Raw genomic sequence first — 18,914 nt, 5'->3', positions numbered from 1 at the left:
CTCTTTCTATCTGCAAAGTGTTTGTTTCTGAAGAATCCACCATAAACATGTTATGATTTATTTTCTGTCAAGAAATCCGAGCAGACATGGTTTATTTTCTAAGTGTTGAACTTCGGAAGCGCTCGTCTTCTATAACGCAACGTCCCGCTGCCTCCTGCATTATGTGACATTTAGAACCAGGTGATCACAGGACCGTTGAGCGATTTTCCACGAGCGCTTCCAAACTCCAGGACTTAGACAAAATAATCACCTGAAGCCAATTTCTTAATAGAAACTGGCTCATAACATGTTTACTGTGGATTTTTATGAAACAAACACTTTGCAGATAGCAAGTGTAAATTCCAAGCTTTCCATAGAGCCCCAATATTGGTGAGTTTGACGTTGTTTAATACAATCAGATAGCAAAAAAAAACATTTGATGCATTGGCTGCCTATGGGAGGTATTGCAACCCTAGATTCATCCAATTATAAAGAAATCTAGTGTTGCAATTTGCAGCTAAAGAAAGACTATATCCTGTTGGACATCATCCTAGCGTTGAGAGACTATATCCTGTTGGACATCATCCTAGCGTTGAGAGACTATATCCTGTTGGACATCATCCTAGCGTTGAGTCTCCTGAAGAAAGCCTTGCTCTTGATCAACCTGAGCTTCTTCTTGCCGTCCTTCATCTTGTCCATCCTGCGGTGGGGGACGTACCCCTCCTCCTCCACCACCTCCTCCCCCTCCCCCAGCCAGGGCCCCCAGGCCCCCCCGTTGAGGTCGGGGTGGGCGCGGGGGTCCTCCAGCGGGTATCGGACCGGCACGGCGGTGCGGTTGTAGTAGAGCAGGCGGGCCAGCAGCATCTTGACCACGTCGGGCCGCTGCGCCGCCACGTCGTGGCGCTCGTAGGGGTCCCCGGACACGTTGAACAGCCACACCGACTGCAGGCTCTGCCGGTTGTGGCGCTCCAGGGACCACCAGGACCCCGGGAAGCCCGGCAGCGTCTGGGGAGGGGTCCAGTCTCCATAGCCTGGGTCTCCTAGTGGAGGAGGAACAGAGTAGATGAGTTACAATGTGAGGGTCTGAGGAGGGTCCAGTCTCCATAGGGTCTCCTAGTGGAGGAACAGAGTAGATGAGTTACAATGTGAGGGTCTGAGGAGGGGTCCAGTCTCCATAGGGTCTCCTAGTGGAGGAACACAGTAGTTACAATGTGAGGGTCTGGGGAGGGGTCCAGTCTCCATAGGGTCTCCTAGTGGAGGAACAGAGTAGATGAGTTACAATGTGAGGGTCTGAGGAGGGGTCCAGTCTCCATAGGGTCTCCTAGTGGAGGAACAGAGTAGATGAGTTACAATGTGAGGGTCTGAGGAGGGTCCAGTCTCCATAGGGTCTCCTAGTGGAGGAACACAGTAGTTACAATGTGAGGGTCTGAGGAGGGGTCCAGTCTCCATAGGGTCTCCTAGTGGAGGAACAGAGTAGATAAGTTACAATGTGAGGGTCTGGGGAGGGGTCCAGTCTCCATAGCCTGGGTCTCCTAGTGAAGGAACACAGTAGTTACAATGTGAGGGTCTGAGGAGGGGTCCAGTCTCCATAGGGTCTCCTAGTGGAGGAACAGAGTAGATAAGTTACAATGTGAGGGTCTGAGGAGGGGTCCAGTCTCCATAGGGTCTCCTAGTGGAGGAACAGAGTAGATGAGTTACAATGTGAGGGTCTGGGGAGGGTCCAGTCTCCATAGCCTGGGTCTCCTAGTGGAGGAACACAGTAGTTACAATGTGAGGGTCTGGGGAGGGTCCAGTCTCCATAGCCTGGGTCTCCTAGTGGAGGAACACAGTAGTTACAATGTGAGGGTCTGGGGAGGGGTCCAGTCTCCATAGGGTCTCCTAGTGGAGGAACACAGTAGTTACAATGTGAGGGTCTGAGGAGGGTCCAGTCTCCATAGGGTCTCCTAGTGGAGGAACAGAGTAGATGAGTTACAATGTGAGGGTCTGGGGAGGGGTCCAGTCTCCATAGCCAGGGTCTCCTAGTGGAGGAACAGAGTAGATAAGTTACAATGTGAGGGGGGGTCCAGTCTCCATAGCCTGGGTCTCCTAGTGGAGGAACAGAGTAGATGAGTTACAATGTGAGGGTCTGGGGAGGGGTCCAGTCTCCATAGCCGGGGTCTCCTAGTGGTGGTGGGACAGTGGAGACAAGGTACAAGGTGAGCTTTATCTGAACAGCACATTTCAACATGTTTTTGTTGGTACTGCACTGACAATATTATATAATAACTAGAAGAAGTGCTCTTCCGAGCACAGGTCTCCACCAGGCCTTGATTCAAAGCATGAATGTTACATGTAGAAGAGTTACACAAATATTATAAATAAAATAAAAAGTATCATTATTATTATTAGTGTTATGATGAGTTAACGGTGGTAATTTTGTGTCTTAGGGCTCTATTTTGATTGTCTTAAGTAGCAGCTCTTATGCCTTAACTTAAAGGCCTGTCCATGCTGTCTCAGACCACTGAACTTCTTCGTCAGAAAGGTCTGGTTCAACTACAAAACAACGTCACTCGCATATCCTGAAAGGTTTGTTGGTTGGAGACAGTATGGACAGGCCTTTAAGTTAAGGCATAAGAGCTGGAACTGGTAATCAAAATACAGCCCTCAGTCTTTTGAATATACCCTCCACAACTAAAGTTTGAAAACACAAAGAGGCATAGAAATGCAAACGCATTGCTAAAATAGGTTTGAAAAACATCAGTGGCCTGTAGTGCCCTCATCTGGTCAGGGAGGGTATTTCATAGTGGCAGAGCAGAAAGCCTGATGTTCAGCTAGGTATTTATTCTGTACCGTTGTGTATTCATCAGGTAATGTCGACTTTCAATTTACAATTCATGTATTTGTCAATCCACAGAAACTTTCATGGGGTCCCTCCCCCCCTAACACTGACACTTCGTCCATACAGAACCCACTTAGCAGTATATTTCAAGGCCACTTGGGAGTCGATTGGTAGCATTTCCTGGTGGACCTTTACAGACCCATAACTAAAACAATATTATCATTACACTTGTTTTGCACTTTGAGACCCGCAGTAAGGGACCAGTGAGAAGCTTCTAAATGTATTTTGGCAGGCTGTGATGTCGTCATGATTTATACTGTACCTAACAACACTTGTAAATGACTTGATTGATTGATTGATTGAAGACTTTATTAGAAGTTTGCATAGGAAAAGGTACAGTTTCATGACGGTACAGTTCACTGGTACAAGGTCTACTAAAAGGAGATCCATGAAAAGACTAAGCTTATTTCCACAGGAAACCATTGAAGTATCTCATATAACATTGAATGACAGACAAATAGAACACAGTACTATGCAGTAGATATGTAAAGAAAAACAAAAAAAGAAGACAGTAAGTCTAAAACAAACAGTATATACAAAGAAGGGGCAGGGGAGGGTTGGGATAGGTTAGTTTTTTACCAGTTGCGACTGGTTTAAAAGTGTCATGGCCAAACAAAATGCACTTAGTATGAGCAGGTTTCAGGCAGTTTACACTTTCCTGGTTCCCCGAAGTACAAAGAATTATGGTTCCACTTTTCCCATCTCTGCTAGGTTCTATGCACTCTGTGCCCCCGGTACCCAGTAGCAGCTTCCTGTCTCCTATAGGTTCTACAGGTTCTACAGGTTCTACAGGTTCTAGGTGATGATAAACTTTATTCCAGACACCATAGGTCCATAAAACAGACAACAATACAGAGATATACAGTTCCAGACTGTTTTCATTCATTCATACATATAAACATTTCCTCCGGTGTTTCCAGAAGCTTGTATCACTCTGTGTGATCTCTGTCAACTTAGTGTCAAGGCCATGATTCATCCATTCTTTGACTCCATAAGTCTACACATAAATCTAAACATAAAATGCCTCAGTACAGCATGAAAGGTTGGTAGTTACTGTGATCACAAACATTTCACTTGCACTGGTCCATCTGGGGAGATTCAGAAATATTCAAAAAACATCATTATATTCATATAATATATGAATATAATGATGATTTTTGAATGGTGGCATATTATGCCACCTGAAGTTTCTTCATTTTTGCATTGCTATATCGGCACCACAAATGGGCTGTATAGAGTGGAGTGTAATACGTTTTAAAAAGTACTATTTTGACATCATCTGTACACGTGTGACATTTTCGTGCCAGCGTGTTGTCATTTAGTTTACAGCACTGGCACTGGACATCATCATTAAGCTTTTCACTTGTTGTGCGAACTGCAGTTGAAACGCAGTCACTGATTGGCCCCGATCAGAAAACGATCGGTGCCAACTTATCATACTCGCTGCCTATCTGCTGAAGTCCAGACCTCATACTGTGGAAGCAGGAATGAGTGAACGCAGTATGAGGAATCATCATCATCACAGAGATAATCCCTGATTATGTGACCCAGGTATTTAAACTATAGGCTCTAGGCTCTATGTTCTATCTTCAATAATATTTTTTTGTATTTGTTGCATTCCTAAGAAAACATTTTGATTATAGTAAATTTACCCCCATTGATTCCGGATGGGGACCCGAATGGATGTGGGTCCCCATCCGGAATCAATGGGGGTACATTTCTTGCAATCAAAGTTTTGTCATAGGAATGCAACAAAAACTAAAACATATTATTGAACTCAAGTCTCCATGGCATGAGTAATCAATAGAAAAAAAGTCATTTTGGGGGTGAACTACTCCTTTAACAGTAACATTAACATTAACCTACCAGTCAGTAGTTTCCAGTCTCCATGGCGTATGGCAGCCTGTACAGCAGTATTCCAGATGTAACATTAACATTAACATTAACAGTAACAGTAACAGTAACAGTAACAGTAACATTAACATTAACATTAACATTAACAGTAGCAGTATAACATTAACATTAACATTAACAGTAGCAGTATAACATTAACACATTCCCCGCCATTTAACAATACCTTCGTACTCTCCCCTGCCTCTGTCTCCATAGACTTCCATGTAATTCATAGTGCACGGATCATGCACACCCATGCCTAGATAATGCACCACGTGTCTGCACATTGCTCACAGCTTTCAAACAAAAAAATCCGAATGGAAATCCGTTCAGGCATTCATGAGATAGCAGCCATTATGTTTTCCTAAAATGTAAACAAAGATGGCTGCCATGTTTGAAAGATGGGGTTGCTATGGGGGTTAAACATGCAATTTCGCGATTGCTATCATGCCTACTAAAGTTTTTGGGGTCCAAATTTTTTTTTGAAAAAATAATTTTTTGATTTTTTTTTTTCTTTTCTCGGGATTATCGGGCCTGGCGGGGAAAGACATTGAAATAATCTCGGGACTATCGGGCCTGGCATGCAATGAGTTAACAGTAACATTAACAGTAACATTAACATTAACATTAACATTAACATTAACATTAACATTAACAGTATAACATTAACAGTAACATTAACCTACCAGTCAGTAGTTTCCAGTCTCCATGTCGTATAGCAGCCTGGACAGCAGTGTTCCAGATGTAACAATAACATTAACATTAACATTAACATTAACATTAACATTAACATTAACAGTAACAGTATAACAGTAACATTAACCTACCAGTCAGTAGTTTCCAGTCTCCATGGCGTATCGCAGCTTGTACAGCAGTGTTCCAGATGTAACATTAACATTAACATTAACATTAACATTAACATTAATAGTAACAGTATAACAGTAACATTAACCTACCAGTCAGTAGCTTCCAGTCTCCATGGCGTATGGCTGCTTGTACAGCAGTGTTCCAGATGCCGTGGCCTTGCTCCAGGGACCCCCCCCTGGCAGGGTTGTACAGGGGGTCTATGTTGTGTAGGATCTCCAGGCGGGGGGACTCCCGGCCCTCACTGATGGCCCCCCACACGTCGTACCCGTCCAGACCCTGGGTCAGGGTGGCGTTGCCCCCCGCCAGCCCCAGCAGGGTGGGGTACCAGTCTGTGATGTGGACCAGAGCTCTGCTCACCCTCCTCTTCCTCCTTAGGAGGGGGCTGTGGACGAAGCCCAGACCCCTCACCCCCCCCTCCCAGTAGGTCCCTGAAATATAATAATGAATAATTAGGCTCAGAAAGCATCATTTGTCCTTTGCTGTTACTTTACATTGTGTATGTATCGTTCCAATTCACCACTTTGGTTGTTGCGTTCACCCTCCCCTACAACCACCTCCTCCCCTGGATGATGATGATGCGCACGTCCAGAGGAAAATTATCTCTTTACTTTACTTTACTTTATTTGTTTATTTAGACAGGACAGTACCAGTTCATGAACACAGAGATAATGACATATTGCATAATACAACATACAAAAATATTAGTGTAAACCAGCCGGAGTTAGCTTAAAGCTAGATTTCATCCGTTGTCCTCAGGACATAAAAAAAGAAACAAGAAACAAGAAACAAAACAAGACTAACAATAACAAGAACAGAACAGTACAGGGCGAACAACAACACAACAAAAACAAGGTGCTTGGCGCAACTGCTTGCCTAGTGCGACAAGGTGCCTCCTAGTGTAGCGTCACGGCCGGGAGGCGAACCCGGAGCCCCGATACGCCAGGTATGCACGCTGACCAGTCAGCCAAAGTGCCAGGCACGTTGGCGAGAGCCAACGCACATACCGTATAGCCTACAGTCGTCCCCTCTATCTGGAAGCGCGACCACGCGCGCCGGCCAGGATCTAAGATCGACTTTGAAACCGGGGGGTGCAAACACAACCAGGGGGGAACAGTCGTCGACTACTAGCCGGGCAGGCCTGCACCGCCGCCGGGGATGAATGCTTCCCCTCTGCACCGCTGCCACCAATGTAGCGTCACGGCCGGGAGGCGAACCCGGAGCCCCGATACGCCAGGTATGCACGCTGACCAGTCAGCCAAAGTGCCAGGCACGTTGGCGAGAGCCAACGCACATACCGTATAGCCTACACTAGTGCCAGAAGTAAGTTAAAAACCACACAGGAGAGACTAACCTGGCAGAGTAATTCGTACAGGCATCAATTATTTTCTTATAGGTGGTTACATGTGTGAGAGCGTTTTAACCATTGCTTCAACTGCCCTTTAAAAGCACCAAATGTGGGATCTCTCTAATTGAGGCAGGGAGCTGGTTCCAATATTGGCAACCATTTATGGAGAGAACGTTTTTACTAAAGGTAGTTTTTCTAAAATCAATTTCACAGTCTCCCCTGGATGTTGACCTAGTACTGCGTCCAATGTCCCTCTTCTTATGAATGAATTCCATAAGAGGAGGGGGAGCCAGACCATTCAGGCACTTATATATTAGACATGCATGCACTTTTCTGAGCCTAGTAATTAAAAAAACTACAGATTACAGAGAAAACACTGAAGGAAAGTTCAGATTTTTTCGGGTGTAATTGAGGTCAGTCGGGTTAGGGTTAACCCTAACCCAAACCCTAACCCTAACCCATGGTACCTTTGCGTCCTCTCAGAGGCCAGTTGCTGCCTCCAGACAGAGGCTGACCACCGTTGTCGGTAGAGAACACTATGACCGTGTTGTGGTAGAATCCGTACTTCTTCAGAGCGTAGGTGATGTTCTTCACCGCCTCATCCACCGCTGACACCATGGCAGCGTACTTCCTGCGCGACACGTTAGCCAGGCCGCGGTACGGGTAGATGTAGCGACGCGGGGACTGCAGGGGGGTGTGCACCGCCTGCAACACACAGTCAGAGTCTTTTGAATAAAATGTCATTTAGTTTTTGTCGAAATGTAGTCACCTGAAAAGTTTTAGTTTTAGTCTAATTTTAGTCGACTAAATATAAGATTTTAGGCGACTAAATCTACAGTTGATTTAGTCAACTGAAATGTATTTTGGCAGGCCTTGATGGCATCGTAATGACTGATTTTACACTTGGTTGCGTGCTGGAAATAGCAGATCTACAAGCCCACAACGCATCGCACTGCGACGCGTTATGAGCTTGTAGATCTGGTATTTTCAGCACGCAAAACATGAGAGCAACCAAACATAAAATTCTCTTCTCCACCAGTCCCTCCCTAACGTTTTAGTCTAGTTTTTATTTTGTTGACAAAATTGTCAATATATTTAGTCTTAGTTTTAGTCATCACAACTTAGTTTTTATTTAGTTTTCGTCAGTGAAAAAAACGCAGTCGATGAAGATTTTTCATCATAGTTTTAGTCGACGAAAAATCAACACTGGTTCGGTCCTATGTACCTGGATTGGAAGCTGAGGGAGCTGAACAGGGGCTGGTAAATGGTAAATGGTGCATTTATATAGCGCCTTTTATCCAAGGTGCTTTACATAAAGTAGATTAGTTCACCCATTCACACACACATTCATTACATTCACACGCACATTCATTACATTCACCCATTCACACACACATTCATTACATTCACCCATTCACACGCACATTCATTACATTCACCCATTCACACACACATTCATACACCAATGGCAGAGGAAACCATGCAAGGACTCCTTCACACTAACTCTGGGGGAACCCGGGATCGAACTGGGAACCTTTCGGTTGCCATTGCCAAGCGGTCACTCTACCTCCTGAGCCCCTGCCGCCCCACTGGCGGTGGGGGTCTTAAGCCCGTATCAGAGTCGGGTCCGCGGTAGAAGGCTTTACACCGCGGTGTAGTGCCGTGTAGTCTTTTTGAGCGTTAACGTTGTAATTTTATGACTCAAAAAGACTACACAGCACTACACCGCGGTGTAAAGCCTTCCACCGCGGACCCGACTATGTTACGGGCTTTATACTAACCAAGGATAGGAGGATGGGAAACATGTGACCACCGGGCAGTGCCGCTCACCATGGGTGCCAAAACTCACACTGGATGCAGGATAGTGAATAGAGCTGAGCTGGACCAGCTACACTATTTATGAACCACTGAGACCTTTGTCATATAATCTGTTCAGGAATATAAAAGAAAACATAGCACAGATATTTTAAACAATCACTTGCTTTTCGATGTGCACAGTACATAATATGAAAATTAAATAACCAGTAAGACTCCCTAATCGGGAGATAAGCGACCGTAGGTGGCTTATCTCCACAAATAGGGCAACAATTAGTTTTTCCAAAATCTTCCTGATCCATGTTGATGACATGAGTGTAGACATGCTGTGTAGTGATATTTGTGATTTTAGGGCAAAAACTGTAGGAGCAGTGTCCAAAAATGTGTTTTAAAAATCGGCCTGAAGGTGGCGCTAGAATAGGGCCATGTGAGAAATGAGGGGTGGGGTCTCCGCGTTGCCTTGGCGGACGAATAGGTACCGGCCCCGGCTCTCCCGGACGCTCCTAGGCCGAGTTACGGCATTTTATGTGCGCTGCAGTGGCAGGGGGTCCTCCACTGGGGGCGCCACCACTTTTGCATCCGTTCTGGAGCACCAGGAGTGGGTGGTCCCCGGGAATTCCCCGTGAGCAGCCCCGTTGGGGTGGTCATTTTTGCACATTTGGTCATTTTTTACATCTGGGGGTCCCCCAGGGACCTGGGGGTCCCTGGGGCTCCGGGGGTCCTTGGAGGTTGTAGTTTGGCAGGCAAGGAGTGTGTGTGTAAAATCTGGCATGGATCGGGTCAACGGGTGCGGAGATATAAGCAGGGAAAAAGTGTGACGTGTGACGTGTGAGCACATTTGGTCATTTTTTACATCTGGGGGGGGGGGGGCTCCGGGGGTCCTTGGAGGTTGTAGTTTGGCAGTCAAGGAGTGTGTGTGCAAAATTTGGCATGGATGGGGGCAACGGTTGTGGAGATATGAGCAGGGCAAAAGTGTGACGTGTGACGTGTGACTGACTGACTCACTCACTCACTCACTCACAGACAGCCGGTGGAGGTTTTGGTAGTAAATGCGACCTACGGTCGCAATAATAATAATAACAGTACATATGAATCGTTTCTGTCTCTGAATTATCGCAAGATTTGGTTCCCAGACAGGAAACGGTGGATAGTCTTGTGATACTTGGCACATTTAGAAACACATTGTGCTCTTTAGATACCTCTATAAAATTATACAGCGTACACATCGAACATCACAAAACAATATGTGACATGTCTTCTTTTATTTTCCTGAGCCGAGTATGTTATAAAGGTCTGAATTGTTCAGAAATAGTGTTTATTCATGATCCACAGGCTTCCACTGACTCCAGTGCATTCTACTGAACTTCCACTGACTCCAGTGCATTCTACTGAACTTCCACTGACTCCAGTGCATTCTACTGAACTTCCACTGACTCCAGTGCATTCTACTGAACTTCCACTGACTCCAGTGCATTCTACTCAACTTCCACTGACTCCAGTGCATTCTACTGAACTTCCACTGACTCCAGTGCATTCTACTTAACTTCCACTGACTCCAGTGCATTCTACTGAACTTCCACTGACTCCAGTGCATTCTACTTAACTTCCACTGACTCCAGTGCATTCTACTGAACTTCCACTGACTCCAGTGCATTCTACTTAACTTCCACTGACTCCAGTGCATTCTACTGAACTTCCACTGACTCCAGTGCATTCTACTTAACTTCCACTGACTCCAGTGCGTTCTACTGAACTTCCACTGACTCCAGTGCATTCTACTCAACTTCTGGCTGCAGTTTGGCACCCATGGTGTGACGAATCTTCCGGTTGGAATTGCAAGATAGCGAAAATGACGTTGGAGTCTCTTCCTTCTAAAAAAAATCCTTGATACTAACCTGGAAGCTGAGGTAGATGAAGAGAGGCTGGCTGTGCGGGTCGTGCTTGGCCAGGATCTTGCGGACCCTCTGGGTGTAGAGGTGGGTGGAGTAGGTCCCACCCTGCCCCCAGGCCACGCTCTCCCCCTCGTGCAGGTCGAAGCCACACAGAGCGGCTCCGTCACACGCCTTGTAGCTGTAGTAGTCCACACTGCCCGTCAGGGAGCCGAAGTAGGAGTCGAAGCCTCTGCGCGTGGGGAGACACTCCTTTATGAGGACAGACACACAGACATATTGTTTTATTAGCCGTCCTTTTTTATTGTAATATAAAGCAGTGGTTCTCAAACTTTTCAGGCCGCGACCCCCAAAATAATCATATTTTAACTGGGGACCCCCCCACCCTGACGAGCACTAAGAGTTGAGGAATTACATTTTGTATAACACGGTTCTATTGTGAAAATAGCAGATCTACATGCTCACAACGCCTCGCAACGCGAGGCGTTGTGAGCATGTAGAGCAGCTATTTTAAAAATTTCTGCCTCTAATATTTGACAATTTGGCCAATGTTTAATTAGTCATTTTAAAGGTATTAAAAAGTCCTTAAATTGTCAGTTTAGAAATGTGCAGATACCCTCTATACACTTAAACTGTATGTTGGTTTGTTTACTGTTAAGTGAGAAAACAATGTTGCACATTAAGTTAATCAGACCCACAGGTTGAGAACCACTAATATAAAGTGCGGTAGGCAGGGGCGAGATTCAAAATAATGAAATATTGGATTCTGGACAAAGACTAAGGGCATTTCTTTATGATTTTAGTTAGTTTTTATATAAACACTCAATACAGTTAGCTTATTTTAGATGTCATTAATCAAACAAAATCAGTTTTTCTATTCTAGTTGGAGTCATTTGGTTAGTATCTTAGTCCAGTACCAGTGTTCACTTTGAAACATAACACCTTTACTAAATATAAGATTATAGTCGACAAAATCTATAGTTGGTGATGAAAATAGACGATCTACATGTGAGCTTGTAGATGAACTATTTTCGGAGTGTGACACAAGCATAAAATGACCGTCTAACATTTTAGTCTAGGTTTTATTTATTGACAAAATTGTCACCTCTTCAGAGTTAGTTTAGATTTAGTTTTTATGTTGTTTTCTTCAGTGAAAAAAGGAAGGCGACCAACATTTCTGGTCATAGTTTTTAGAGGACTAAATGAGGAAGTTATGTCATCAGTGACAGCATGTCCATACCTTCTGGTTAGTGACAGTGTGTCCATACCTTCTGGTTAGTGACAGTGTGTCCATACCTTCTGGTTAGTGACAGCATGTCCATACCTTCTGGTTAGTGACAGTGTGTCCATACCTTCTGGTTAGTGACAGTGTGTCCATACCTTCTGGTTAGTGACAGCATGTCCATACCTTCTGGTTAGTGACAGTGTGTCCATACCTTCTGGTTAGTGACAGCATGTCCATACCTTCTGGTTATTAGTGACAGTGTGTCCATACCTTCTGGTTAGTGACAGCATGTCCTTACCTTCTTATAGAACCCTAGATGCCACTTCCCCACCATGTGTCCTTACCTTCTTATAGAACCCTAGATGCCATGTGTCCTTACCTTCTTATAAAACCCTAGATGCCACTTGCCCACCATGTGCGTGGCGTAACCCACTTCCTGGAGCCTCTGAGGTAAGGTCACATGACCTTCAGGGAGGCAGCTTGGTTGGCTGGGCCGGATGATGGAGTGTTGGAGGCCTGTGTGTATCTGGTACCTACACAACAACACACAACAATACACAATGTATTAGACAATACACATGTTCTGTACAAAACATAAACATTACCCTGTGTGTATCTGGTATCTACACAACAACACACAACAATACACAACACACATACACATTACCCTGTGTGTATCTGGTACCTACACAACAATACACACAACAACACACAACACACATACACATTCTGGTACCTACCTACACAACAATACACACAACAACACACAACACACATACACATTACCATGTGTGTATCTGATACCTACACAACAACACACAACAATACACAATTAAATGTAATAGACAATACACATGTTCTGTACAACACATAAACATTACCCTGTGTGTATCTGGTATCTACACAACACATCATCATTAGAATGGACTGATTGATTGATTGATTGATTGATTGATTGATTGATTGATTGATTGATTGATTGATTGATTGATTGATTGATACCTGATATGTATATTAGAACACTTCTGGAGCAGACACTGAACTTCAAACTAAAATGCCTGCCTCCTACAGTGCATAAAACTACAGAACTTCAAACTAAAATGCCTGCCTCCTACAGTGCATAAAACCACTGAACGTCAAACTCCTGACTGATATTGTCCTTCTAGTGAATGTTGTTCATGTTGTTGAATGTAATACATAGGACCACAATGGAAACAAGTCTCCAGGACATTTTGGGTGTTAAATCCTTTTAGACTAAAAGTCTGACTGTTCCTCTGTGATGTTTACATTTATGACTAATAAAGCATTCAATCAAAAATGTTAGAGCCATAAAAACACACATCCCACGGGCACTTACACATACAGTACATGAGTACACTATCAACTCTATAACCTTAACCACTTACACATACAGTACATGAGTACACTATCAACTCTATAACCTTAACCACTTACACATACAGTACATGAGTACACTATCAACTCTATAACCTTAACCACTTACACATACAGTACATGAGTACACTATCAACTCTATAACCTTAACCACTTACACATACAGTACATGAGTACACTATCAACTCTTTAACCACTTACACATACAGTCAGGGTTGTTAGGGTTACTTTTAAAAAGGAATCCCCTACAGTTACAAGTTACTTGCAAAGAAAATGTAGTCAGTAACGTAATCTGATTATCACAATTTAAAAAGTAACTACAGGTACTAGTTACTTTCAAAACTTTTGGATAACTTTTTAGCAAAACTCTCTTTAATTAAATAAAACAAGTTTTACAATTGATAACTAGACAAGAATATTGAGCCTATGAAATTAGGAAAAGGACAACAGAACTTTACTTAAACAAAGTGGCAGTACTTTACGCTGATTCGAGTTGATTATGTTATTGTTTGGCATTATAAGTTATAACTTATTTGTAAAATTGATGAGGGCAAGGGGAGAATGTAATCCAGCATGTAACCCCCATTATTCAGATCCGTTACTGTAATCTAGATTACACATTTTAAAATGTAACCTGAGACTTTACAAGTTACCTGTTTTTTTGTAATCTGATTACGTAATCCCGTTACATGTAATCCGTTACTTAACAACCCTGCATACAGTACATGAGTACACTATCAACTCTATAACCTTAACCACTTACACATACAGTACATGAGTACACTATCAACTCTATAACCTTAACCACTTACACATACAGTACATGAGTACACTATCAACTCTATAACCTTAACCACTTACACATACAGTACATGAGTACACTATCAACTCTATAATAACCTTAACCCTAACCACTTACACATACACTATCAACACTCTGGAATGGTTGTGGTAACTCTGTAATAGTTCTAACCAGTGATACTCTGACTTCATGTAGAGATGTAACAGTTACAACCTTCCAGTAATAAACTGATCCTAGAAGGTACATATGTTACCTTCCAGTAATAAACTGGCTCCTAGAAGGGTACAGATGGTTTAATTAGTACCTTCCAGTGATAAACTGGCTCCGTGACGGGGTACAGATGGGTACAGAGGGTTTAATAAGTACCTTCCAGTGATAAACTGGCTCCGTGACGGGGTACAGATGGTTTAATAAGTACCTTCCAGTAATAAACTGGCTTCTAGAAGGGGTACAGATGGGTATAGATGGGTATAGATCTTACCTTCCAGTGATGAACTGGCTCCGTGACGGGGTACAGATGGGTTGGATATAATAGTTCTCCAGTTTGACTCCCTCTGCGGCCAGGCGGTCCAGAGTGGGCGTGGCCACGTCGCTGCCATGGTAACCGATGTCGTTGAAGCCCTGGTCGTCTGTCATGATGAAGATGATGTGAGGAGGAGGAGGATGGACCGCTGACCTATGACCCCAGAGAGGACTGGTTAGTTATGACCTATGACCCCAGAGAGGACTGGTTAGTTATGACCTATGACCTCAGAGAGGACTGGTTAGAGTTATGACCTATGACCTCAGAGAGGACTGGTTAGTTATGACCTGTGACCTCAGAGAGGACTGGTTAGAGATATGACCTATGACCTCAGAGAGGACTGGTTAGTTATGACCTATGACCTCAGAGAGGACTGGTTAGAGTTATGACCTATGACCTCAGAGAGGACTGGTTAGTTATGACCTATGACCTCAGAGAGGACTGGTTAGTTATGAACTATGACCTCAGAGAGGACTGGTTAGTTATGACCTGTGACCTCAGAGAGGACTGGTTAGTTATGACCTATGACCTCAGAGAGGACTGGTTAGAGTTATGACCTATGACCTCAGAGAGGACTGGTTAGTTATGACCTGTGACCTCAGAGAGGACTGGTTAGTTATGACCTGTGACCTCAAACAGACTGGTTAGTGTTTCTCAACCACTGGTCCTGGGGACCTTTGCTGTGCCCCTGAGAAGGATCAAGTTTGCCCCTTGAAACTGCTTGAAAGCCAGTATTGTATTTATCATTTATCATGAAAACAGACGATCTACAAGCACACAACGCCCCCCCGGTGTGAGGCGTTGTGTGCTTGTAGATCTGCTGTTTTCACTACTGTTGTGCGACAGCCTTGTATGATGAAGCAGGGCTTTGCTTTGCGAAGAAACGTACAAATTTGAAACTTGGAGATACAAGGTTTCTTCCCGACAGTGAGGATATTTACACCCCTGTATTATGTTGGTGTGACCATGGATTCTTGGGACATGAAAAGTGTGACATGCAGAAAAAAGGTTGAGAAACACTGGGTTAGAGATATGACCTCTGACCCCACAGTGACCTGTGACCCCAAAGTAGCTTTATTAGAGTTATGACCGAAACCAAGCAAATAACCAAAACTGAAATAAAAGCAAGGTTTTACAAAACACACACCGGTTTTGCCATTTGTAAATGTAACCACTGAATCTACAAGCTCACTGTTAAGAACGTTTCGGGGCAGAAGGTTAGGAACCCGTATGGAGATAATCCCATCATGTCAGGCTCAATGCTATAGAGATGTTGAGATCCTACTGTATATTCATCACTGTCTGGCCAAAACCTCTTAACTCCATTTTTTTTGTTTTTTGATTTTGGCATAAATACTGTATGTGCTATTGAACACCCTTATTGTCTGAATATGATCAAAGTATTCTGAGGCACCCTGGCCTGGACTGGCATCAAGGCACCCTAGGGTGCCATGGCTCCCACTTTAGGAAACCCTGAGATGTACAACTAAAACTATATCTGAACTACTGTACATCACAACTATGAAACATATCCACGGTACTTCACCAGAAATATCAGCACAAAAATTTACAGCTCACAAAAACGCACGTGAGGCAAAGCAAAATGGCAGAATTACAGAAGTCCACAGACAATAATTTACAAATTTGTATTTATCAATCTTCAAGCACATTAAAGCACTGTTCCCTTCAGGGGCCTCCATCTCACCCTGTCCTCTGCATCCTCTTCTTTCACAGAGACTAACTTCATTTCACTTCTTTCACAACGTCCATAAATCTCCTCCTTGGTCTTCCTCTAGGCCTCCTGCCTGGAAGTTCCAACCTCAGCATCCTTCTACCCATAATACTCACTGTCCCTCCTCTGTACATGTCCAAACCATCTCACTGTCCTCCTCTGTACATGTCCAAACCATCTCACTGTCCTCCTCTGTACATGTCCATCTCACTGTCCCTCCTCTGTACATATCCAACCCATCTCACTGTCCCTCCTCTGTACATGTCCAAACCATCTCACTGTCCTCCTCTGTACATGTCCAAACCATCTCAATGTCCCTCCTCTGTACATGTCCAACCATCTCACTGTCCCTCCTCTGTACATGTCCAACCATCTCACTGTCCCTCCTCTGTACATGTCCAACCCATCTCACTGTCCCTCCTCTGTACATGTCCATCTCACTGTCCCTCCTCTGTACATGTCCAAACCATCTCACTGTCCTCCTCTGTACATGTCCATCTTACTATCCTCCTCTGTACATGTCCAACCCATCTCACTGTCCCTCCTCTGTACATGTCCAACCCATCTCACTGTCCCTCCTCTGTACATGTCCAACCCATCTCACTGTCCCTCCTCTGTACATGTCCAAACCATCTCACTGTCCTCCTCTGTACATGTCCAAACCATCTCACTGTCCCTCCTCTGTACATGTCCAAACCATCTCACTGTCCTCCTCTGTACATGTCCAAACCATCTCACTGTCCCTCCTCTGTACATGTCCAACCCATCTCACTACCCTCCTCTGTACATGTCCAAACCATCTCACTATCCTCCTCTGTACATGTCCATCTCACTGTCCCTCCTATGTACATGTCCAAACCATCTCACTATCCCTCCTCTGTACATGTCCAAACCATCTCACTCATTATCTCTACATTTTAGTCTCTGCTCCCTCAGCTCTGCTTTCTGTCTTCTCCTCAGCGTGTCTAAACCGTACAACACAGCTGGTTTCACAACGTCTTGTACACCTTCCCTTTCATAGCCATGAAATGAATGAACAGCCACACACAAAATATGCAAACTGCACCGACCTGTCTCCTCCAGGGTGGTGTCCACCAGGCTCGTTGTTGTCCAGCTGGTTGCTGGGACCCCCCAAGTCCCTGCTGGGACCCCCCCAGTCCCAGCTCAGGTACCCCAGACTGAGGAGACTCATCACCGAGAAGCCTGTTAGGACGGGAGCTGTCATGATGTCTGTCTGGCTGGCTACCGCTTCATCACACACACACACACACACACACACACACACACACACACACACACACACACACACACACACACACACACACACACACACACACACACAGCCTACTCTGTCCAACCGCGTCTAAAGCATGGCAGAAATGATGACCGGTGTTTTTGCTGAAGATGAAACTGATTAAAAGCTAAAGTTATCTTAGTGAAAATCTTCCACAGAAAGCAGCTTCTCTAAGCAGAAGCATCTAATCTAACCATGTCAGACTGGCAGACATAAAGATCATTAACAGTAATCAGAGCGTCTATGATAGATATAAAGATCATTATCAGTGATCAGAGTCCCTGCTGCTGCTGCTGCTTGCTGAGCCTCTCCAAATGTTTCAGGTTTTTCACCTTGAAAACATTTCTTCACTTTCAGCCCCGCCCCCGCCCCCCCCCCCTCTGCCTGGCTGAATGCCTGGACTCATTGAAACAAGACCCCAGCACACACACGCATGCACGCACACACACACACACACACACACGCATGCACGCACACACACTCTCATACAAGCGGACGTGTGCGTGCGCACACACACACGAAACCCCCACGCACTTAAATCTACAGTACCTCTACCCCCTACCCAAAACACACACACACACACACACACACACACACACACACACACACACACACACACACACACACACACACACACACACACACACACACACACACACACACACACCTCTACCTCAGCTATACACCCACAGCCGATGCTAAAGTCTGCCTCAGCAGTCAAAGATTAAAATAAAAGATTTATAAGTGTTAATAATTAATTTAATGTATGAGTCCTTTCCCACTCGGCACGATAACGATAAAAAAAAATAGTTTTCCATGGTAGTGATGTCATCGTCCACACCGACATAGTGATGTCATAGTGATGTCAGCGTCCACACCACCATAGTTGATGTGAACGCCCACATATCGTTTTTGTGTCCGGCAGGAATCAAGCTTAAAGGGATATTTCACTTTCAAAAAAACTTTTTGTCATTTTATCATCTAATCAGGCTTTTAGGAACACCCTGAAGAGTTTTAGAATTTCTTCATTCAGTATTTCGATATTTGATATTCATTTCCACCCTTCCAGGACCTTCCTATACAAACCCATTATAACTTCAATCTCCATTTTAACCATGATAGATTCAATGAAAACACCCGTCCTTTTTTCTGGTGACTCCTGACACCCTCCGAATACGTGAGCAGGCCGTGTTTTTGAGATAACTTTTTTTCAATTATTTTTTTATAATATTTATTGTACTTAATAATTTTCATTTCCCCCATAAATTAATATAAAT

At 44.2% G+C, this 18,914-nt stretch overlaps 1 protein-coding gene across 1 annotated transcript; it reads right to left on the bottom strand.

Moving 5' to 3' along the window:
* Positions 1-579: 579 nt before the first annotated feature.
* LOC308302604 (arylsulfatase I-like) lies at positions 580-17,568 on the bottom strand (the record flags this gene model as incomplete). The annotated part of the gene is made up of 7 exons (XM_080746862.1): positions 580-1,019; positions 5,707-6,045; positions 7,430-7,667; positions 10,673-10,918; positions 12,271-12,424; positions 14,570-14,759; positions 17,472-17,568. The coding sequence occupies 7 exons, from the start codon at positions 17,566-17,568 to the stop codon at positions 580-582; spliced, it is 1,704 nt and encodes a 567-aa protein (XP_080602988.1).
* Positions 17,569-18,914: the final 1,346 nt, after the last annotated feature.

Source organism: Nannobrachium achirus (genome assembly GCF_963921795.1).
Source record: "Nannobrachium achirus genome assembly, chromosome: 17".
Lineage (NCBI taxonomy): Eukaryota > Metazoa > Chordata > Actinopteri > Myctophiformes > Myctophidae > Nannobrachium > Nannobrachium achirus.
The sequence above is the reverse complement of the archived record's forward strand: the minus strand, read 5'-3'. Positions and strand labels throughout refer to the sequence as shown.